Genomic DNA, 22,314 nt, shown 5'->3' with positions numbered 1-22,314 from the left:
CTGTCAACATTCGTCAATACAATCATGGACGCCATTTTCGGCAACATAGTCTTGGATAGACTGCTTTCACAGCCATTGGTATTTGGCCTAGGAGTCGTCGGTGTTGTGCTTGTTGTCCTGAGCATCAGTGTTCGTGGTCTTCAGCGGAGGTACGCCTTCTGTAACGACCAGACCAAACTCATCAAAGAGCTCAAGATCACTGATCTTCGTCTCAAACTGCTACAAAGGTTAGAATCGATTTGGTTCGAACATAATCGATGATTTTGAAACGTTGATGCCAGCTATTGGACTATAGTGCACACATCTCGCAGCAGGGTCGAGCCTTAGCAGGCACCGAACCGTACCTCATCACCTGTGGAAAATATCAGGAACTGGTCATTAGTCAACCAGCACACGTTCACGACTTCTACCGCAGCGACTACAGAGGTGCGTTTGGACCATGTTGCGCCATTATGGGGAGTATGGATACCTGACGATCGATGTGGAGCAACAGTTCATGGAAAACCGCTCAACTTCAATTTTGGCGGCTTGTTCGGCCGGTGAGTGGTCTCTGACAGCTCGATCTTGTGCATTGGACATCGTCGTTGACAGGAAATCAGATTTATGGGGACAGCCGTAGGACTTCGATACGGCGATGAGTGGCGAAAGATCCGCCTGCATTTCGATCCCCCGTTCAAGTTTCACGAAGCAGTACGCCGCCTTGGAATCTTTCAACGAGAGACTGTACTCTGGGTCGGAGAGCTGTCCACCTCATCATCCACCGATCTCAATGCTAGATCAGCATTCAAGTTCCTGGTTTTCCGGCTCGTCGCGCACCATCTATATCGAGACGCTTTTGATGATCGAGTTGCGTCTGACCCCAACATTTTCTCGTGGCTATGTTCAAGATTACTGACCTGCATAACAGCTCTATTGGCAGTTGCTCGAGCTCAGCCACTTGCACGATCAAGCTGTCCATGGAATTCTGATCTGTAAGAGCCATGAATCAAGATATTGGACCTTATTTCCGACATCAGTCCGCAAATCTGTGGACAAGTTCCTGTCGGAGTGGCGGGGTCTCAATCGAGCCGTCATTCACAACGCTCGGGGTGTACATATTTCCATCTTCTATCATTGGTGTTTATTCGGACTGATGCGAGTTCATAGGGCAAGTGGGAATGCCCGGTTGAAGAAATCGCTCGCGGCTTCGATCCGTCGAAGGATATGACGGAGGAAGATGTAAGTGCCGTTCTCACTTCACACGTCAGGCCACTTCACTCTGTTAGATTAAATCACTGACACAATGAGCCTCCCAGTTCCTGTCAACACTTGGCGAGGTGCTTTTTGCCAACGTCGATGTCAGCGCCTCCGTCTTGAGCACGACCATAACAAACCTCGCCGCGAACCCGTCAATCCAGACTGAACTTCGATCTGAGATCAGTAAATGGAAGTCACAAGACGAGGGAGGTTTCTCCAAGTACCTGACCAACAGCGGCACCCTCCTGCACCGGGTCACCATGGAAAGCATGCGACTGAGCCCGGCGTTTTGTAAGTCGGCGCAAGATCCCTCAAATCCATTGGCAATATGTCAATGACCTTGCTAACGACCAGATAATAGGGTTCTCCATGCCCGAATCCACAGGCGAAGCCAAACAGATCGGCGGATACCACGTCCCGGCCAACACAACCGTCATCATCGACAATCGACGCCTCAACGAAGAAGCCGTGACCTGGGGAGACGATGGCGCACAATATCGCCCGGATCGGTTCCTGGAAGTGGCCCCTCAAGCGTTGCGATGCGGCTTTATGCGCTATGGCACGAGCGCGGCTTCGGGTCGCTGCTTGGGCAAACATCTCGCAGATCTGATTTTCAAGTTGACGACCGTGGCTGTTGTCGAGCGTTTTCGGTTGGAGAGTCTGGCTGTCGGCGAGAAGCAGCTAGGATTTCAGAATCGGGATGCTGCTGATGTACGGTTGATCAAAATCTGAAGGCTTTGCTGGGTTGTTGTCACCAGGCGTTGGCAGCAGCAGTAGCAGCAGCCTTGATGTGGATTATCGTTGTGTGTCGTCCTCGTTCGTCTATGAGTTGTGTAGAACACAATTTCAAATTTATTATCGCGGTTGCTTTCTCGATTTATCTTATTGCCTTGAATTTGCTTTTGTGCTGCCTGGGGTGATATGTCCCAAGTGATATACGCTTATCGTAAAGTACTTCTGTTTCCTAAGCTTTAGCATATGGCAAGACTAGTCTGGTATGGCCTTGTACACTTGGAAAAGTTTGAAATTGATCCGGTTAGTTATACCGATGCGATAAGTCTGCTAGCATATTCGTCTTGAAAGCTTCTGGGAGGCAACGCTCGCCGATATCGTTCGATAGACATTTCAAATCGAGGGCTATGGATGCACTTGCTTTCTATAGCAGTAGAGCGGTACAGTAGTTCCTAATCGTGTGGACGGAATGACATTGATCTACATAGGTCAAAGGAAAGAAGTCTATAGAATTGATAAGAACAGCCTTTTGAGGCAATATTTACCTAGATAACTAGACTCATCACTACTAAGGAAAGTAAGATGCAATCACTCTATGCTTCATTCCCGTTCCCAGTTGAGACCTCCCCTTGTGAAACCTCCTCGCCCATGAATGGAAAACGCAAAACCTCGCGCCGTTCCACCATTCCCTCTAAGTAGGCCGTGATCAGGGGATCAATACCGGCCTGCAAAGCTCGATCGATCCAGTCCTGGAGTGAGCATTCATCAAAGGAAACTTCATAGATCTGTTCCATTCGCTGGCGAAACTCTCCCAGAGAAGTGCGGACACCGCCGGAGTGATGACGGAATCGAATCGCCGACGAATCTGTCGACAAGTCAAGCAGAGCCAGAGCGTCGCTCACTACCTCCTGCGCGACCTCTTGCACGTCTTTGAAATCAAAGTATCCCTCAACTCGGTCGAAGACGGGGACTGTCTGCATCAGGCGCGAGTAACGGAGGATGGCGTTTAGGGCGTCTGAGTTAGGGGCTTCCGCGCCGACGACCACGCAGGGTCGACTGATTTGGATTGGGAGTTGTGGACATAATTTGTCGGCTTTAAGGTTCTCTAGGAACACTTCGCTGGCCCATTTGGATGCCGTGTAGCCTTCACTTCCGTCTTTTGGAGGTGGAGAACGCGAAATAGATGCCGGAGGGTATGCAGTGCTACCGGAGAGAAGGGTGACGCGATTGGAGGAGAGGTAGAGCAGAGGGGTGGATCGAGGTAGAGCCATGGCGATCAGCTCGTGCGTGGAGTTCAAATTGGCCGTCCGAAGGGAATGAAAGTTGTTTAGGCAGTGACCATTTGAGCCCGCATGAATTATCAAATCCACGTTCGATTGTAGATGTTCATATTCGGGGACTGTAAGGCCCAGACGGCGTGACATCAGGCTTCCATTATAGTATGCGACCGATTGGGAGGCTGGGATCAATTTCTTGTCGTCATGGAGCACAGCAATGCAGTGCACCTTTCTTATCCTCGATCCTGTGAGCTCAGCCAGAGCTCTTAGAATGGCTCCACCAAGGAAAGATGTGGCGCCCGTGAGGAGAATCTCAATCTCATATTTCTTGGGACTTTTAACATCATTACGACGGGTCGAAACTTGCCTTAGAGCGTCCCGAACAATAGCTGGAATTTCTGTCTCGGCGTCCCATGAAATCTCATCCTGTGGCTGGTCGACTTGGCTTTGCTCCTGCTGGACCTGGATTCGAGCAGTCATCTCAGCAAGCGTGCTTGCCTGGTAGAGATCTCTGGTAGAGACTGCAACGTTCATCGACTCTCTTATGGCTCCTTGCAAGCGCATGAGGGCCATTGAGTTTCCCCCAACATGGAAGAAATCGCTTTCGGGACCGATTGATCGATCTGGGCCACCGAGAACCTTTTCCCAGAGTAGCCGGAGTTCTCCCTGACGTAATGTCAGTTTGTTTATTGTTCCATTGCTGGAAATAGGTCGGTTCGGTTGACCCGACGTGGCGAGATGCTGAATTGCCTCCCGATTGATCTTCCCAGCGGACGTAAGCGGCAGTGTGTCCATGATGATCAGCTTGGAGGGTTGCATGGTGGTCGGTAAGGGAAGAGATGCGTAGATCAGTAGCTGCTTTGTTTCTGTCTCTGTCAAAGATATTCCTGTTGTTAATGTCGCGTACGCAAGCAGACGGTCTTTGTGCGCCGCTGCAACTACTGTCGACAGTTTGCCGCCAGAGCCAGCTAAGATTGCGCCTTCGACCTCCTCCAACTCAATGCGGACGCCATTCAACTTGATCTGAGTGTTGCCGTCCAGGCGGCCCATGAAGAGCAAAGATCCGTCTTTCAGCAGACGTCCTTGGTCTCCTGTGCGGTACAAGCGCTTGAAGGGCCACTCTGTAGATGTCGTCGGATCCACGATAAATTTCGCTGCCGTCTGCTCTGGGAGACCGCAATATCCCAGAGCGACACCAGCGCCGCCAATGCAGATCTCGCCTTGCATACCGATGGGCAGGAAATGACCCTTATTGTCAATGATATGAACTGAGTAGTTTGGCAACGCCTTACCAACATTCATCATTGATCGATGATCTTTCTCACCGGTCATGCTGATATGCATCGATTGGAAGGTGGCTGCAGCTGTGATCTCGGTCGGACCATAACAATTTGTTAGTCTAAGGTGCGGGAGGTCGAGCAGCGCAAAGTCGCGACAAAGCTGTTCAGTGACGGGCTCACCACCAAGGCAGGCGTGACGCCAAGCCGTTGCCTTGTTTCTGAGATGCTCGTCACTACCATACCGAAGCCACATCTTATATTCCGATGGAGTCGCAATGGTCAGGGTGACAGCTCCCTGCGACACCAAACGAGCAATTTCAACCGGGTCTCTTCGGGATTCAGACGGCACAATGAGCACTCGACCACCATTCAACAGAGCACTAAGGATCTGGATGATGGACATATCAAATCCCATAGAGCTCTGTTGCAGGGTGGTCTCTCTCTGCAGCCCGAGTACTTGGGTCTTGAGAGAGATATGATTGATGAAGTTGCTCTGGGTCAAGAAAATGCCCTTCGGGTTTCCAGTCGAGCCACTCGTGAAAAGTAGTACAGAAGCGGAGTCTGTCGGGGTTTGGATGGGAACATCAGATGCTTCTCGTTGAGCCTCGCCATCCAATGCAATGACATTCATTCGGTGATCCTCGCTGGCCATTGATGAGATCAAAGCCAGAGCACGATCAGAAGTGGCAGAGTGGTGGATGAGAGCAATGAAGCGAGACGACCGAAGTATAGCTCGGTGCCGCTCGTGAGGAAGGCTCACATCCAGTGGGCAGTAGATCCCTCCAATATGCAGAATGGCCAACATAGCTGCGATGAAGTCGGGCGAAGGCTCACATAGCACGCCTACACATGAGCCATCACCACAACCGGCTTCAAGGAGGGTTTGAGCAATGGAGAGAACCTGTGTCTGTAGCTCACTGTAAATTATATCATTTCCTCCACAAGTGATGGCCAAGCTTTCTCCGTGGGACCTCGCAATGGTGACGAATCGCTCAGACAAAGTAGCAGGCCATGTAGCACTGTAATCAATGCGGGGACCTCCGCCTAATATCAGCGCTTTCTGCCATGCAGCTGGGTCATGGAGTTGACCATCGTTGGCAAGCATTTCAGGATGAGCTGCAAAGTCGTGAAGTAGACGCAAGAAAGAATCCAAGAGGATTCCACAGCCGTCTGAGTCATACAGATCACTATTGCAAATGACCTCGATTAGAGCGGATCCATTTTTGGATTCCAACACACCCAGACTAATGTCGAACGGATTTTCGGCGTCCTGGCCGTCGACCATGGTCAGCTCACAGTCGCCCAGCGATATGTCGCTGATTGCACCCATCCGGTAATTGATGGCAGCTTGGAAGAGCGGCGTGTAGCTCGGGGACCTGGGTGCATTCGAGAGCTCTAGAATCGTGTCGAGCGATACTCCTGAATTGACGAGTCCTGTCAGCACTTTTTTGGAAGCAGTACGGGCGAGATCTGCGAATTTGGTTCTCTTCGAGAGCTTGCACCGGATCGGCAATATGTTCGTGAAAAATCCGATTATATCAGTGTAGCGCTCGTTGAGACGGTTGGCATCTGCGACACCGATGCAGGTGTCTTCGATATTCGCGTATCGCGCGAGTAGAACCTGAAACGTCGCAAGCGTGAAGTGAAACGGAGTCAGGCCTAATTCACGGCAGGTCTTAACAATGGCAGACCATTGAGTCTGTTCTACGCGCGTAGATTTGTAGGATGTAAAATGACCTAGACTTGCTGGACGTTTGGCAAGTCGAGCCATTGGCATGAGTGGGAGGATATCAACTGGTTCGGTGAATTCGTTCTTCCAGAACTGAAGTTTTGCTGTAGTGTCGAGGTCCTCAAATTGGTCCTCCGAAAGCATTAGTTCTTGGGCCACCAAGTCCATGTAGTCGATAGACCTCCGTTGTAATGTACCAGTCCGATATGCTGTGTGTAGATCCCGGAAAAAAATGGAGAGACTGAAAGCGTCCATGATGATGTGGTGATATCCCAAAATGATGGTGTGTTGCTGCTGACCACGCGGAATCACAGTCATCCCCAACATCTGGCCCTTCTCCAAATTCCATTTCTTTGCCTTGAGCTTGTTAAATTCTCGGAGGGCATCAGTTGCGTTCCCTTTCTCCAATTGTACAAAGAGATGTCTAGGTTCAGACATCACTCCTTGTACAAGTTGATTGTCACCTGGCCGCATGTAGAAACAGCTGTGCAATGTATCATGGCCCGTCATCACCACATTCAGCGCATGTCGAAGGCGATGGATTTGCAGGTGACCCGTGACATTGTACACGAAGGTAAGGTTGCAATTCGTTGGGTGGCCGGAGTTGGCAGAAAGGAACCACACTCTCGACTGAGCTGACGAGATGGGACCTTCGCGAGTGATCTCAGGGGGTGGCAGGTCCCCGCGTCTTTGGCAACTCGTAGTGAAGCTAGATCTTCATCTGCCACGCTCAGATTGTCAATGTCGCTGCCAGTGGCAGGCGTGAGAACATCTAGATTATCGCGGCTACTTCCAATTGAGCCATCCTGTTCATTGTCATCGACACCGCTCTTAGAGCCAGTTGAAATGGAATCGTCGTGCTCATCTACGACCACCGCCGACTCTGAGGTCTGTCCCTCATCATTTGTCGGAGTCGACTGCTTATTGGCAAGAATGATTGCCAGCATTTTGTTCGCGGCTTCAACGCAAAGCTCTTCAATGCTGATACCACCCAAGATTTTGACGACGGGGATTTGGACCTCGAGTTCGATCTTGAACCAGTTGCGTATCTCAACTGCAACGAGTGAATCAATGCCTGCGTCCATCAATGACGACTTGGGATCAACGGTTCCAGGCGGAAGCTGCATGATCGACTCCAGTTTGTTGGAAAACGCCACCTGGACCGCCAAGGATGCTTCTTCCTTGGATGTCGCCTCTTGAACCAGATGTATGACATTCTTCACCGTTGTCTTCTGCCCGACTCCGTCTTGGACCTCCACTGCAGGAGGGTTGAAGTGGGCGAACCGAGGGTTTGCAAAATAGTACGGTTGCTTGTTCGGAGGGACATATTCCCTAGAAGGGCCCATACCCATTGCGAAATCGAAAGGATCATCACGACCGTTGGGCCTGCTAGCTCTGATTGCTTCCGCAAATGCGTTGTGAATGTCAGACTCACAGAGCGGGCGGAACAGAAGTTTCTCGAGTCGCTCTCGCATGCTCTGATCTTGTCGAGTGACATACCCCACATCGGCGATATAACCAAGATGGATGATGGAGGCAGCTAACCCGCGGGTCCGTCTATTGGCAGCAAGGCTGGCCATGTACAAATTGGCGGCGTGGTAATTAGCTTGGCCGGGATTTCCGATGAGCATCGCACAGGACGACAAGAGAATGAAGAAGTCCAGGTCCTGGTCTCCTAAGACCTCATCAATGATTTGAGACCCGCGAAATTTGGGCTCGAGGGCCGCATTCATTCCTTGCGCATCCATGTCCAGGAAAAGTTTGTCATTGAGAACCATGGCGCCGTTACAAACCCCTGCAAGCTGAGGCATTGTACTGTTGATTCGGGAGATGACAGACCCAACTGCAGCTCTACTGGCGATGTTCATCGGCCACACCTGTACGTCTGCCCCAAGTGAGCGCGCCTCGATGAGCCAATCTTCGTCCACGCTAGGATTTCTGCTTGTGAGAACAATTGATCTAGCTCCGTTCTGTACTGCCCACTGGCAGAGAGATAGCCCCATAGCGCCCGTCATTCCAATCATGAGGTAGGTCCGATCGGGCCTGAGCATGTGGCGTGGCTCTATAGGTTGCACGGTGAGTGCAACAGGAGCTGTTGCCTCCCAGTCCACCAGCCCGAGACTTTTCACATTGCTCTTGCTGATGTTCGCGATCCCTTGTACATCGGGATTCAAGCCTTGCAGTTCTGAGATGTCATTCTGGCGAATGAATTCTTGAACCAGGCCATTTGCTTTCGTGAGCAATGGAGCCGTACCGAGTTGATCAATGGCATTCCTGATTAAGGAGCTATCAGGACCAGATATTCGACAGGTAGCTGGAACGCACTGGACCAGAACTTCATTGCTTTGAGACTGCTCGGAACAGTCCAGGAGCACGGCGATGTCAAGAGGTAGATCGCGTCTTACTATACGAGCGGACGATCGTGGGTGGATGACGATCCAGTCTTGACGCACGACAGCATTCGACGCTGAGAAATGCAAACGACCTTCGATCGTTTGTGAAATTGCTCGAGCCAGAAGATCGTCTGCATTGTGAACCATCGCGGTCTGATGACTTTGGACGACGCTTGCCAGTGCAAGCGCTATCAAGAACTTTTTTACCAGCACCAGGATTGCCTTGGTCGTAATTGTCTGATCGTCATCAACGAAGTGAAGTTGACTTCTTGAGACCTGGAGGTGTGAACGATTCAGCAAGGACAGGCACATGACGGACTCACCAGAGGACTCGATAGTTCCCGCGGACAAGTAGTAGTTGGGTGCAGCGGATTCGTTGATACGCATCGAGTACTTGACTCGCACTTTGACAAGGTCATTCTCGGAATAAAATCCGGGTTCTTGCACCTCAACCAAAGCCAGACCGCTTGTGGACGGTTTGATTTCAACAACTTGGTCAGCCAACATTGCGGGTCTTTTGAGCTCTCTCCTGGACGCATTGTAACGATCGTCCAAAGATTTTATGGGCAAGATGCGAGGGACCAGGAGTTGTCCATCCACAGACACAATCTCCGGCTCATTGATCCATAGAAATGCGTTATCGTTGTGTGCTGGCGGGTTTGATGTCAGAGTAAGGCGTACGAATGATTCTAGAACTGTTCGTGCTGTCGTGGCGGGGCTCTCTTTTGATTCCAGATCCAATACTTGCAACGTGAGATGAGGCAGCTCTTGAGAAAGGGTACGAGCAATGCCCATGAACATTGCAGACTCGGGGCTAGCAGAGCGATGGTTCTTTACAACCCAAAGTACTCGACTGGCGTTCGCCATAACAAATTGCAAATTCTTCCAGCGATGTTCGTCCATTGTCTTGGAGAACAACGGGCTGTCTAACTCTTGCAAACAAATCACGCCCATGCCAGGTGTCAGGTGACAGCCCTCAATTGCGTCAATCGAACTCACAACTCGTGTCCGAGCTCTCCAACTTGGAGGCAAGAGCTTCTGTATCTCCGTCCGGGCTTTGGCGATTGGCAAAGTCGCGCCACCGATCAACAGCAACCGACTGTCCGCATCTAGCTGTTTGAGAGCAGTCAGAGGTTCCCGAATCTGCTCGAAGGTGTGATCCAACGCGCGGCTGACAAGTAATGAATTGCAATGTCTCCCACTGTCTTCCAGATCGTCGAACGTCAAGTCTAAGCCTGAAAATCCAGTGTCCAGGAGCAATTGATCCCACTCCAATGCTGAGACACACGGATGGAAGCGTCGTCCTTCGTCATCACCAAGCCACCAACCCGGAAGGCCACCCATAATGAAAGGATGCCGTAAAACATCGGTGTTGGTGATCTCACCAAGAATGAGGTAACCGCCAGGCTTGAGCAGCGATCGTACGTGATTAAGAGTGTTTTTCAGATCGCGGGTGGCGTGAAGCACGTTGACGGCGATGATCACATCGTATCCAGCTTCTGTGAAGCCCTGGTCCACAACGGGCTTCTCGATATCGAGCGCTTTGAATATTATAGGCTTGTCAGACGCTTTTAGCCGCTCATTCGCTTTTTCAAAAAATCCGGTAGAGATGTCGGTAAATGTGTACGAGTCGTAGGCGCTGCCGATTGCTTCCAAGATGCCTTGTGTGGTGCCTCCTGTACCCGCTCCGACTTCGAGTATCTTCGCACGAGGGAACTTAAACGTGATTTTCTGCAACAAACGCTCAATCTCTCGATTGATCGTGACGAAGCCACACCCTTCGACATAGTACCGGCCAAGCATGTTGTTCTCAAGCATGACCTCCAAGAGTTGTGTCTCACCTTTCACGACCTTAGGCAAGGTATTTCCAATTGCAACCACCAACTCCAAGTCAATTTGATCAGGATATTTTTGAAGTAGCGACTGGACGACCTCAAAATCATCTTCGAGCCATTCCTTGTCAATCAAAGCATGCTGTCCCCCTCGTACAAGGTCTAGAATACGCTCGAAAGATTTGATCATGCGTTGATGATGCAATTGACAGTGTTCGCGAGTTACAGCATTGAGTTGGTCTAGACAGTTCCTCAGATAGAAGAGGCATATGCGGTCAATTGTGGTGGCAATTGCACTCTGTTCACTGTCGTGATCGTCGTTTCTTTCCGGCTCTGACAGATCGAGCGATATGTCCGGTCCCCAGGTCGTTTGACAGAAGATTTGGACATCTTCGGACTCCTGGAGTTCGCTGGCAATCTTCAGAGAGAGGCCTTCTACCTCCAAGAATGGTTTGTTTGCGCGATTGTACACGTGCATGTCTCCCTCAATGGAGCGATAATCGCTGTGTGTGACAAACGACTCCGTGCCGATCTCTATCGATCCAGTCGTGTTCGTGACCGGTACACATGGATTAACAGTGACCCGCGCGATTCTGACCGGTAGGAAAGCTGAATGCATCAGCGATTTGGCCGGATACGACTTGGCCAGGAAAATTGATTGGAACACAACGTCCAAAATGGCAGGATGGACGAGGTACACTCGATCGAGGTTGGACGTATCCCAGACGGCCTGGGTAACGGCATGATTAGACGCGCGATGGATACTACTCATGCCTCTGAAAATGTCCTGATAATTGAGGCCGATCGACTTGAATACGTCATAAGCATCGGCTACCGATACATTCAAGAGATTTGTTGGCGAGGCACGTCGAGGTGGCAAAGATTCCTCCTTGCCATCGCCAAGGTAAACCACAATACGGCCACTGCAAGCCCGCACTGCTGCTGTGCCAGAGCTGGGCCAATAACAGAAATCGAATTCAGCCTCGATGATGTTACGGTCCTGCGAAGGTTGCACACGAGCGATGTACATAGTTTCGACCGAGTCGGGATGCTTAGGCACAGCGACTGGGTGGCGGACCTCGACATCTCGTGCCTCGAGCAGAGAGATCGGGCGCCCTGCTGCAAGCTGCCTACCGGCTTCAAGTGCGATCGAAACGTAGCCTGCACCAGGCATGAGCACTTCGCCAAGGATCTCGTGACCAGCGAGCCATGTATTTTCGTCGAGAGTCAAGATGTTTCTCCATCGCAGCTCGTGTGCATCATCGTCCAGCATACGGCGACCAAGGAGCCCGCAAGGGCTGTCCTGACCAAGTCGATATCTCTGTGATAGACGAGATTCTCTCCAGAATGTCTGAGTATGATCCCAAGGATAACAAGGGAGGTTCGTTATCACTTCAGGCTGTCCGATTTCAGAACCGCCAAGGCATGCACGACGAAAGCCGGCAAAATCTACTGATTTCGACCCCATAGTAGACCAATAGAGACCAAGAGCAGATGAGATTGCAACCAAATCATCTTGCCCACGTTTCAAAACACCAGTGTAGTGGGGAGCAGAACTGAAGACTGCCTTCAAGGTATCCTCGCTAGGACTCTTGAGCGCAGGATGAGGGCCAACCTCAACAACCATATCGAACGGTCCTCCATTGGTGATAGCCGATTCAAGAGCCTGAGAAAACAGAACCGTTTGCTCCATGTTCTTGACCCAGTAGTCTCCCTTCAACGGGGACAGATCGCCTTCCAGGATCTCGGTATCACCACGTACACTTGAGCTCCAGACACAATCCTCAATCGGAGCACCGACGGCGATGTCGCAAGCAAGCAACGACTGAAGATAAGTGTCACCGCATTTCTTCATGTGATGCGAGTGATAGGCAGTGTCAACACGTAACGGGCGAGCAAACACGTCTCGAGCTTCGAGTTCCTTCTTCGCAATTGAGATTGCGTCCAAGTCACCCGAGATAGTGACACTAGTGGGAGAGTTGCTTGCAGCGACAGAAATTCTTCCTCGAAAATCACGTCGATTGCAGAACTGCAAGCCTTCGTCGTAAGAGAGGCCGGTAGCAAGCATTCCTCCGGGCTGGCCGTCATCGCCTTTGGCCAAATGAGCATGGAGACCTCGATAGTAAGCAATCTGCATAGCGCCGGTGAGGCTCAACATGCCAGCAGCATAGACTGCAGCTATCTCTCCAGATGAATGGCCGACGACGGCGTGGAATTTCAAGCCGGCTGCTTTCAGCACATCCACCAAAGCAATCTGTACCGCAGTACATAGGGGCTGGCTTACAGCCGCCTCTGAAAGGCGGGAAGAAGCGTTGCCTGCTTCGAGTTCTTCACATAGAGACCAGGAGGGGCGATCCGGAAGCGCGTTGAGAACGACTTCGCACTGCTGTATGGATTGACGGAAAAGTGCCACGCGAGAGAAGAGTTCCATGCCCATAGTTGGCCATTGGGCTCCTTGACCAGTGAACACGCCGAGGACACCAGGTGACTCATTACGATCCATCAGTTGCGGCTGGAACCCAATTTGCTCTGGCTGGAGGCTTTGATTTGTCTGAACGAATGCAGCCAAGCTGTCCAACAGAGATTGATAACTGCGATTGCTGAAATAGCACCGGACTTTGTGCGTCGTACGTCTGGTCTGCAGCGTCCAGCAGATATCGGGCAGATTCGCCGAAGGATTGGAGATCATGTAAGATAGCAAATCGCGTACCTTATTCAGTAGAGTGGGGCCCGAATGGGCCGAGATCACGAGCGGACCAAGAGCTTGGTCTGCATGGTAACCGCTCTGCGCGACCTGAGGTTTATACTCCTCGATCAGAGCATGTGCATTGGTACCGCCGAAACCGAAGCTGTTGACACTTGCACGTTTCGGACTTCCAGAAATGGTATCAGGCCACGGCAATGATGTGGTGGGTATCTGCAGGGGGCCGTAAAAGGGCCTGACCGAATCACTCAGTTGATTGAACAGCAGATTCGGCGGGAGCGTCTGATTCCTTATTGCGAGAACTGCCTTCAAGACTCCAGCCAAACCCGCACAGCCCTCGGTATGGCCGATGACAGTTTTGACTGAGCCCACAAAGAGGGGAGCGACCTCATCAGAGGTCTCAGTGGGGAAAAAGGCGTCACGAATTGCTCGTGCTTCAATAGGGTCGCCCGCCTGCGTGCCCGTCCCATGGCATTCGAAGAATTGAGGGCGATCGATGAGTGGATCAAGACCAGCTTGTTTGTAGGTTTGGCGGATGAGGGCCGTCTGTGCCGCCGCAGTAGGCATGGTGATACCGGAACTGTGACCGTCGGAGTTGACACCAGTTGCTCGTACGATTGCTTGGATCGGATCTCCATGCTGTAGCGCTTGACTGAGCGGCTTGAGGATCATGGCAGCTATGCCCTCACCACGAGCATATCCATTGGCGGCCTGGTCCCACATTCGGGAGCGGGACTCGGCAGAAAGCATCGAAAGCTTCGATTCAGTGATGAACATCGCTGGATCGAGTATCAGGTTCACGCCGCCAACGATGGCGCTATTGCAGTCGCCCGAGCGCAAGGAGTGCATTGCCTGGTGGAGAGCGACCAACGAGCTGGAGCAAGCAGTATCGATTGTGACCGAGGGGCCGTGGAGGTCGAAGACGTACGAGACACGATTTGATAAGATGCTTCGCGCCGTTCCAGTTGCGTTATATTTCGACATGGTCTCTGTGTCTCGATTTTGTATGTCGGTATAATCAGCGTTCATGGCACCAACATGAACGGAAGTTTGTGAGCCATGAACATCTTCCAATGTCCAGCCTGCGGACTCCATAGCCTCATACACAGTTTCTAGCAGTATTCGTTGCTGTGGATCCATGCTCTCTGCTTCTGGAGGGGATATGCTGAAGAATTTGGCATCGAAGGCTTTGACGTCCTCATCGAGGAGGTAACTTCGATTGGTGACATCTGTGGATCCATGGGTTGTCCCCTGTGCATGATAAAATCGATTGAGGTTCAATCGTGAAGGGGGAAACTCTTGGAGAACATCGTAAGGCGTCTTTAACAAGTTCCACAGCTTCGACGGGGTATTGCTGCCTCCAGGGAAGCGGCAGGCCATGCCAACAATGGCTATGGGATCAGTTTGTGATGAGTTCATGGCGGGCTATTCTTCCCTTTGTCGATTGTTTTGGGAAATTCGCAACTACGAGATCTTACACTAGGTTCCGGGCACAGAAAACAGAGGTGGTATGGAAAAAACGAAAGCTGAAGGAATATTGAAGGCCAGAGGAAATGTGAACCAACCAGGACAACTTATATTCAATTCATTGATTCCAAGGAACCATTGTGAAGAGGTTTCTTTACTTCCAGGCCTGGTTTTCGGAGCTGAACATTTACGTCCGATCATGAATGTGGTTTGAGTCGGGATATCCGGTGCCGGAGATATGTTGACCGGTACCTTCAGGTCCGACACCTTTTGCCACAATCCCATCAATCACAGGCCGCATTCACTTGTCCGATCGACAAGGCACATTCAAAAGGCAGTATGTAAAAGCGTGGTGTTGTCTAAGGGCTCTGTCGGACCAGCACAGCCTATTCAACTTACCTGAATCTTACCTCCTACCTTATCGACTCATTTTCTCTCGAGTTTCCTGGTAATATCCAAGGGGACGAGCAAAGACAATGGCAATCCACATGCCACCCATTGGCCTGCCCAAGTCGCAACGGGCCATCAAGGTCAGTGTAGATGGTGTGGCCACGACAAGCGAAGGTGACCTGCCTCAAGTTGGCGACGAAGAAGTGCTAGTCCGTGTGGTCTGCGTGGCCCTCAACCCGGTCGACAGCAAATCGGTCGAAATGTCACCTACACATGGAGCGACGGTGGGCTGTGATTTCGCCGGAGAGGTCGTGCAGATGGGCAAGGCCGTATCGACCGTCACATTGGGAGCACGGGTCTGTGGATGCGTCTTCGGTAACAATCCAATGAGGCCTGATAACGGAGCGTTTGCAGAGTACGTCGCGGTCCCCGCGCGGCTGGTGCTGGTGGTTCCACCCAGCATGCCATACCAGAGTGCGGCCACGCTCGGTGTTGGTCTTGCGACGGTCGGACTGGCGCTGTATCAGGGGATGAGGCTGAAGTGCACGCCTTCAGCACCAGCAAAGAAAGGATTCCCAGTGCTCGTGTCAGGAGCGGGGACAGCGACAGGCGCGTTGGCCACTCAAATCCTCACGCTGTAAGCAGATGCCCCGCCCAGCAGAGCCCCACGCAACACCAACAACTTTTAGCTACTCACCCGGTATGAAACCTACAGGTAACCTATGATACTGACATCGATCGTCATCTCAGATCTGGTTTGCAGCCCATCGTGACCAGCTCGCCGGGCAGTTTCGACCGGCTGCGTCGTTTGGGGGCCGTGGCGACGTTCGACTATCAGTCTCCCACGTGCGGCAGCGACATTCGCGAATACACAGCCAATGAGTTAGGGTGTGCTCTGGATTGCCACGTTGACTCGGGTTCCATGACCATTTGCTACAATGCGATCGGTTCGGATGGTGGCAGATACGTAGCATTGAATCCGTTCCCTCTTCGCGTGCATCGACGACGTAGCGTGCAGCCAGGATGGGTTTTCATGTTCACCCAATTCGATCAAACGATCCCCTGGAAGCGACCTTACTACCGCGATGAAAGACCGCAGGACTACAGGTTTGCCACAGGCTGGTACGAAGAAATGCAAGAATTATTGGAGGCTGGCACACTCGTGCCCGGTCCCTACATCGAACAGACCGGGGGACTTGACGCCATTGTCCGCGGGCTGGAAGCAATGGGCAGGGGTGAAATTCGGGGACGAAAGTGGGTTTATGCCATTGGGAAAGAATAGCATCTACATACATACAGTAAAATTGGGTGCTCGAGTCGAGCCAACAAGAGACTTTCATCTACCTGACGAGTCATGTGAGGGAAATGCGAGGTGCCGTCACAGCCGGATTTGGCCCGAAATGAGCGCAACAAAATAATGGGAAAGACGTATCATGTTTATAAACTCTCTTGCATGCGCTCATGTATCTAGGATTGGTGACGGATCCTGCCCTGCAGTCGGCAAGCTCAACATATGGCCATAGTCGTCACCAGCGTCAGCTAATGAACATTCCCATCATGTCCCATCAGGCAGCACCCATTCTGGGAGGGGCCTGAATCCCACGCAGCATTTAGCAGGTCAAAGCACTCAGTGGTCGACTCCAGGATCGGATCGAGTACCTGATGATCAAGCATGCGCGTTTTCAAGATATTGAAGTTCTCCGACAAACACCTGTGGAAGGCGTCAATAATGGCATCGTCTGTGGGTTGTCCTGCTTGAGCTGCGTCGATTTGTGCTGTCAGCCCGGCAAACAGCATCGACACCTGAATGTCGGGCTGGCCTTGCGATATGCGTCGTGAGATCAATTCTATGTTTTCATCCAAGATCTTGCGAAGTGGTTGTCGATTCATACCACTGGATATGGGTGTGAGAGCCGACATGTCGTTTTCTAGCATATCCAAAAGCTCTGCGGAGACAACGAGAATGGCCAAATTCAAGGAGCTAGACATGACGCCCGAGCCGATAATCATGACACGTACATAATCATCTTCGTCCGGACCCGTTGGATGATCCAGTAAGGAAAGCGCCACTTCCAAGCTGACCTTCCGCGAGAAGTATAGCGTTGGATCCGTACTAGCCTTGAGTGCAAATGGAACGTGTAACGCTAGCAGGTAGCGATACATAAACAGGTTTAAAAGCCGCACCGGGAATTTCTGTGATTGTGCCTTGTTGTTGCCAACATTGAGCCGTGCCTGCGTTGATCTACAGTGAGCGCTTAATCGCGAGCTCAGCTGTAGAAGTCGTTGGTAAGGGATCTCACGCCGAGGGCAATTCACCATCCTTGCAATCTCGAGGCGCACCGGGAAGGACTCCATGAGAAATATCTGAATGGATGTGTGACTTAGGTCATCTAGCGGCTTTGACGTCGGCTCTGTCTCCGTATTTTGATCGAAACTTTCGTCCGGTACATTCAGAGGAAGCTCAAAGTCGACGCCATCCATCGGAATCAATGGCACTGCCCCGACCTCGATGCTGAACTGCAGCGAGATCTCAAGCACAGTGGACCATAGCCGTCTACGAAGCTCCTGCTCGTAGAAACTCATCTGTGGCAACATCTTCGGACTTATATGTAGGCCGATCCGCATCGCTGCCCGCATCAGACTTTCCACCGACAAGCCGACCAAATCAGCACCCGAGTGGTAAGGACTGACAAGCCGGGCAACCATGAGAAGGCAAAAGTTCTGCACACCAGTGAGTCCGGTCCAGCGGTCCCCACCATTGGACAACAATCTGGACTCTGCAGCATGGATCCAGACCGACTCGTTACAGCTGTCTCTCAGCTTCGGCGAGAATAACGCCCCAATCGATATCACTAGGAGTAATTGAAGCTGGAAGTCCTCCGAGGAGGCCAGTGGTCTCTCCCAGAAACCTTGGCATTCGTGAAGAAACAATGGAACGTGTAACACGCGTAACACTGACTCGAAGGTCCGCAAATATGCTTGAATAAGTTGATCGGTGATGGCTTGAGGAGGAATCAGATCTTTCAGATTGTTGACCAGCAGTTGCGGGATCGAATTTTGTGATCGTCTTGTTTCCGCCAGTTCCCTGCACTGCCTGTACAGATTTCCTCCGGGCTCTTTCTCGACAGCACGTTGTAATGTATGAACTTTACGAAACTGTTCCAAGTCAGTAATGTGTGCGTTGACTCTTGGGCACGGCTTTCGCTTACGTGAACAGCGCTGTTTATCCAGTGGCTTGGTCCAAAGAAGCGAGAATCCAAAAATATGCCGCGGATCGGAAGAACTCCTGAGCTGTCCTCACTTGATGAGCTGCCATTTGAGCAAATACCCTTATGCGTGATCTCGGTAGGTGTTGATACTACTGAGTCGGGTCTTGGGGGCTCAAAGCCGGTTCGAAAGACGAGGCTCACGCCTTCGGATGACGGCACATCTTCACAGTAGGTATGCGAGTCCTTCTTCTCTCGCCTTGAGAATTGGTGGACATGTTCAGAATTGGTCCGTTTGCGCTTCAAATGACGTTGCACAGAGCATTCGTCGTCGTCGATCTGTATGTAGACGCAGTACTCGGACTTGGAGCGGACGCATTGGTTGCAGGGGACTTCGCGGTTGCACCTATCTTTTAGTCAGCATTGACACTTCGATCGCCTGGTATGCTTGGAAATCTGGGATGAGCAACCTAATCTTTTTTCGTCGACAAGGCTCACACGCCAAGGTTGGTCGTCGGCGACGGCTGGACGTGGCTGAGGTTTCGTTTGCAATAGCCATCACTGAGGCGAAATTGTCGTGATGTGGACATTGTGCCTCACGGCTTGTGCAACAGCCAAGAGATATATGTTTCATAACGCATCCTTCGACATCGTTACACCAAGGTCTTTAGCCTCACAGCGGGGAACCATCAGCAGCTCACGAAATACAACATGGTTTTGGTAATGGGACCATGCATGTGCTTCCTCATTGCAACGAATAGCGTATGGAAACGCAGAAAATGGATCCGCGGCGCGAGCCTCTTGTCAGCAAAAGCGGGATCCGACGGCGCCCGTTCTAGCGGCAGTAAGCTAATCCCCTAGGTTGATTGGTCACCATAATAATAGTGGCTTATTTAGTATCCTCTGTATTAATGTTCTGTCCAATCGGCTTAGAGGATGGGCCTGTCCCAGAGCTCGATGGATGTTGGTGGGACTGATACGGGTCTCCCCGTAGGCCTTTAAATGTTAAGAGTTACGGCGCTAATCTTGAGTTCTGACTTTTGACATGAATGGACGATCATCCAGTTAGTTGCCTAGGTCTCCAATCACGGAGTAATACCTACCACACCTAAGATATGAAGTAACCAGATAGAACACATTTAAACCTTGCGACTTTAATTTCTCTAACTAATGGTAAAACCAATCAGATTTAGCTAGAGTATAATTTAACTGATTCAATTTTTTGACAGGCGGATGAGACACTAAAATCCGACTACATTAAGGCATCAGCAGGGGCTATCCCTGTTACACACGAGCCTTCCTGGAGCCCGCCAGCCATCAGTTGGAAGCTCAGGTCTTATAGGGTCAGTGGGAGGTACAATTCACTCAACTCCTGTAATCCTAGACACATAAGGACACTAATGCACTCTCTTACCACCATGAAAAAGCATTGGTCAGCCAAGCCCCGTTCGTTTTGGGGGCCCAATGTTCCTAGGCTCATTGACATCCACACAAGCACATCAGCTACGTAACATACAGGGACCTGGCCAATCAACGTACGGCAAACGACGCACCATAAATGAAAGGTCTAAGTGATATCACTGATACTGCTGAGTTTTCCAGGAAACTACGTATAAATACATAATTCGCAGCCGAATATAGCAACCGCTACCCTTGTGGACCCATGCAGTAAAGCAAGCATGTCGAGACGACTAGTCCTACCGCTAAAAACAAGGATACAGATAAGTGCCTATAAGTCTATGGAAGCGTTGTCAGCAGCTAACGTAATGTAATTCCAAAGCGAGCGGGACATCCGGTCGGCCGAGTCGATAGAAAATGTTGACAGACAAAGGAGGTTTTCAACTCCCAGAGTTTCTCATTCCACTCCCCTCGGTGCGGAATATGATTATATAATTTCGACCGCTTTAACTAACTAACTAGTTAATCATAGTTAGGTAACTATTCACTATCTTATTCTTATTAATAACTTGAGAGAATCCGCAAGATCGTGTTCATGTCACGCGTGTGCCGATGTATGTTTCTCTGCCTCCACGCCAGTCTCCTCTTCTTCACCAGATGTTGTAATTGCAGCAGGCTGCTGCGCTCAGTGCCCTTGCCTAGGCATCAAGCTTTTGTGAGGGGATTCCAACCAGAAACTCTACCCCTCAGCCACACCAAAAAGATTGTCGCGACCATGAAGTTCACGCCACTGAACAAGGCCGCAAAGAGGAAAGAGCCTCCATCTGTCTCTGCAATTGCACCAGCAATTGGAGGGCTCGTAAGGGTACCAATGCCTGCGATAGCAAGAGCCAACCCGATTCGAAACCCGATCTCCTGAGGTGGGTAGAGAGTCATCACAAGGGGCGGTGTCAAGCCAATGGTGGTGCCAGATCCGATACCAAATAAAGCGGCGAAGACAATGTTGGCCGCGTTACTGCGACCAGGCAACCACAAGGCCAGAGTGATGACACCAGTGAAAAGGAGCATGATGATAAGCACATTGAAACGGCCGTACTTGTCGGCAAGGCCATTGGGAATCGTACGTCCAAAAAAGCTCGCTCCGTTCATGATGGGAATCAGATTGTAGGCCATAGTCATTGACATTCCGTTATGCATAGCAGACAGGACAAGGTAGTCGAAAGGGACAAACAATCCCCCTAAACCCTGGTTAGCTGTGTTGCGATGAAACATAATGATAGGCGGCTCACAGTAAAGGAAAAAGCAGAACGTCAACAAGATCAAGAAGTTGAATTCCGTGAAAGGCCGAAGGTAGTTCGTAAGGTTGAACTCCTTGCGAGTGTGAGGCAAGTTGGAGGAGATGGTGAGCATGGCAATAGCCCAGAGCCCAAGGATCAAGAAAGCGCAGATTCGCATCGTCCATGCAAAGCCGACCTCTGAAAGGAGGCTGTTGACCATGAGGGGAAAGATTACACCACCCAGACTCGAGCCTGCAACGGTCAATCCTCCTGCCAAAGCGCGGCGCCTTCTGAAGTAAGTCATAGGCTGTGAAGCTTGTCAGAAAATGCGCGATAAGTTCCAAGAGTGATCACACAAACCGAAGTCATTGCCGGAGTGAAAATAAGCGATGTGCCGATTCCTGAGCAGACCGACTGTGCCAAGTAGAATTGGTAGTATTTGCTTGACACGCTGGTCATCATGAGGCCAAACACATGCATCAATCCACCGATACAGATCGGCAATCGTGGTCCATAGTTGTCAAATAGATATCCAGACAACGGTGACATGAACAGCATGAAGAAAACTAGATTGAAATGAGCTTGTTATTTCACGGCCGGTTGGAGAAGAAGGCTCTCACATTCGGACGAAGTGATCCAGGACACCTCCGAGCTGCTATAGGTCTTCAACTGGTTGGTCTGATATTCAGCTTGGAACAGAGCAATGCAATTGACCCATCCAAATGAGATGAAAAGACCCAAGGAGCCTCCGAGTAGCGATAGGAAGGCTTTTGTGCCTCCTTCGGGTGCTGCTGGTGGGCCAGATGCTTGAGGCTTGGGCTCCGCTGGACTCGATGGACTTGAAGAGGTTGGACTGCCCTTCTCGAGCTCAGCGGTGCGGTCGTCGTGCATAGTTGCTGTGGGGTGCTTAATAGGGCGAGCAAAAGATAGTTGTGCTTGTGACGTCGATTGGAATAACGAGTCCGATTCTAAAGAATATGGCCAGTGCTATATACCTCTGGGACGAGGCCAAGTTCTGCGTAGGAAAGGAGGTCGGACGTACATGCTGTCGCTAGCAATGCCCGACGTCGAGTAAAAGATCGGACGTCCGATGCTGTTCGTTGGTGATGTACGCAAAGGCGCTGCTGCACACCCGAGGCCGAGTCCGCGGCCGTGCTATTCAAAATGAAAGCCGACCCCGATCGGCCTCGGAGTTCCGGACTCGGCTTGGATGTTTTTACCTATAAACATTCGTCGTCCACCTGCAAGGTTTTAAGGTATCATTCAACAACAAATCATGGACTATCCTACTCGTCGATTCAGTCGATTTCATGCCAGACAAGTCTTTGCTCGAGCCAACTTTCCGTTGCGAGCATACGGACCCAGAAGAGGGATGGCGCTTCTCAAGATCGGT

General features: G+C 51.1%; 5 protein-coding genes across 5 annotated transcripts; 2 read left to right on the top strand and 3 right to left on the bottom strand.

Annotated features, from left to right (window-relative positions):
• Nucleotides 1-24: 24 nt before the first annotated feature.
• On the top strand, nucleotides 25-1,968 carry P174DRAFT_457651 (putative monooxygenase; the record flags this gene model as incomplete). Its single annotated transcript, XM_024829569.1, has 9 exons — nucleotides 25-227; nucleotides 296-426; nucleotides 494-539; nucleotides 600-690; nucleotides 908-971; nucleotides 1,017-1,090; nucleotides 1,147-1,218; nucleotides 1,296-1,527; nucleotides 1,598-1,968. 9 exons carry the CDS (start codon nucleotides 25-27, stop codon nucleotides 1,966-1,968), a joined length of 1,284 nt encoding a protein of 427 aa, XP_024685503.1.
• Nucleotides 1,969-2,561: 593 nt separating this feature from the next.
• P174DRAFT_448608 (putative PKS-NRPS protein) lies at nucleotides 2,562-14,661 on the bottom strand (the record flags this gene model as incomplete). The annotated part of the gene is made up of 2 exons (XM_024828775.1): nucleotides 6,983-14,661; nucleotides 2,562-6,917 (listed from the first exon to the last, which is right to left on the bottom strand). The coding sequence occupies exons 1-2, from the start codon at nucleotides 14,600-14,602 to the stop codon at nucleotides 2,562-2,564; spliced, it is 11,976 nt and encodes a 3,991-aa protein (XP_024685502.1). The 5' UTR covers nucleotides 14,603-14,661.
• Nucleotides 14,662-14,797: 136 nt separating this feature from the next.
• P174DRAFT_501592 (zinc-binding alcohol dehydrogenase family protein) lies at nucleotides 14,798-16,322 on the top strand (the record flags this gene model as incomplete). The annotated part of the gene is made up of 2 exons (XM_024831037.1): nucleotides 14,798-15,677; nucleotides 15,791-16,322. The coding sequence occupies exons 1-2, from the start codon at nucleotides 15,127-15,129 to the stop codon at nucleotides 16,320-16,322; spliced, it is 1,083 nt and encodes a 360-aa protein (XP_024685501.1). The 5' UTR covers nucleotides 14,798-15,126.
• On the bottom strand, nucleotides 16,288-18,844 carry P174DRAFT_401811 (putative transcription factor). The gene is made up of 3 exons (XM_024823936.1): nucleotides 18,717-18,844; nucleotides 18,250-18,652; nucleotides 16,288-18,196 (listed from the first exon to the last, which is right to left on the bottom strand). The coding sequence occupies exons 1-3, from the start codon at nucleotides 18,803-18,805 to the stop codon at nucleotides 16,580-16,582; spliced, it is 2,109 nt and encodes a 702-aa protein (XP_024685500.1). The 5' UTR covers nucleotides 18,806-18,844; the 3' UTR covers nucleotides 16,288-16,579.
• A 1,505-nt stretch (nucleotides 18,845-20,349) lies between these two features.
• Nucleotides 20,350-21,812, bottom strand: P174DRAFT_363623 (MCT family MFS transporter; the record flags this gene model as incomplete). The annotated part of the gene is made up of 4 exons (XM_024821940.1): nucleotides 20,350-20,882; nucleotides 20,934-21,228; nucleotides 21,282-21,487; nucleotides 21,542-21,812. The coding sequence occupies 4 exons, from the start codon at nucleotides 21,810-21,812 to the stop codon at nucleotides 20,350-20,352; spliced, it is 1,305 nt and encodes a 434-aa protein (XP_024685499.1).
• Between the last annotated feature and the right edge of the window lie 502 nt (nucleotides 21,813-22,314).

The sequence above is a fragment of the Aspergillus novofumigatus genome (genome assembly GCF_002847465.1).
Source record: "Aspergillus novofumigatus IBT 16806 chromosome Unknown P174scaffold_2, whole genome shotgun sequence".
NCBI lineage: Eukaryota > Fungi > Ascomycota > Eurotiomycetes > Eurotiales > Aspergillaceae > Aspergillus > Aspergillus novofumigatus.
This window is presented reverse-complemented; position numbering and strand designations above follow the sequence as displayed.

Coding starts and splice junctions, on each gene's coding strand:
- P174DRAFT_401811 (XM_024823936.1), bottom strand. CDS start 18,805: ATGGCTATTGCAAACGAAACCTCAGCCACGTCCAGCCGTCGCCGACGA. Junction 18,653..18,716: donor TGTCGACGAAAAAAGATTAG/GTTGCTCATCCC, acceptor ACTAAAAGATAG/GTGCAACCGCGAAGTCCCCT. Junction 18,197..18,249: donor GGATAAACAGCGCTGTTCAC/GTAAGCGAAAGC, acceptor GACTTGGAACAG/TTTCGTAAAGTTCATACATT.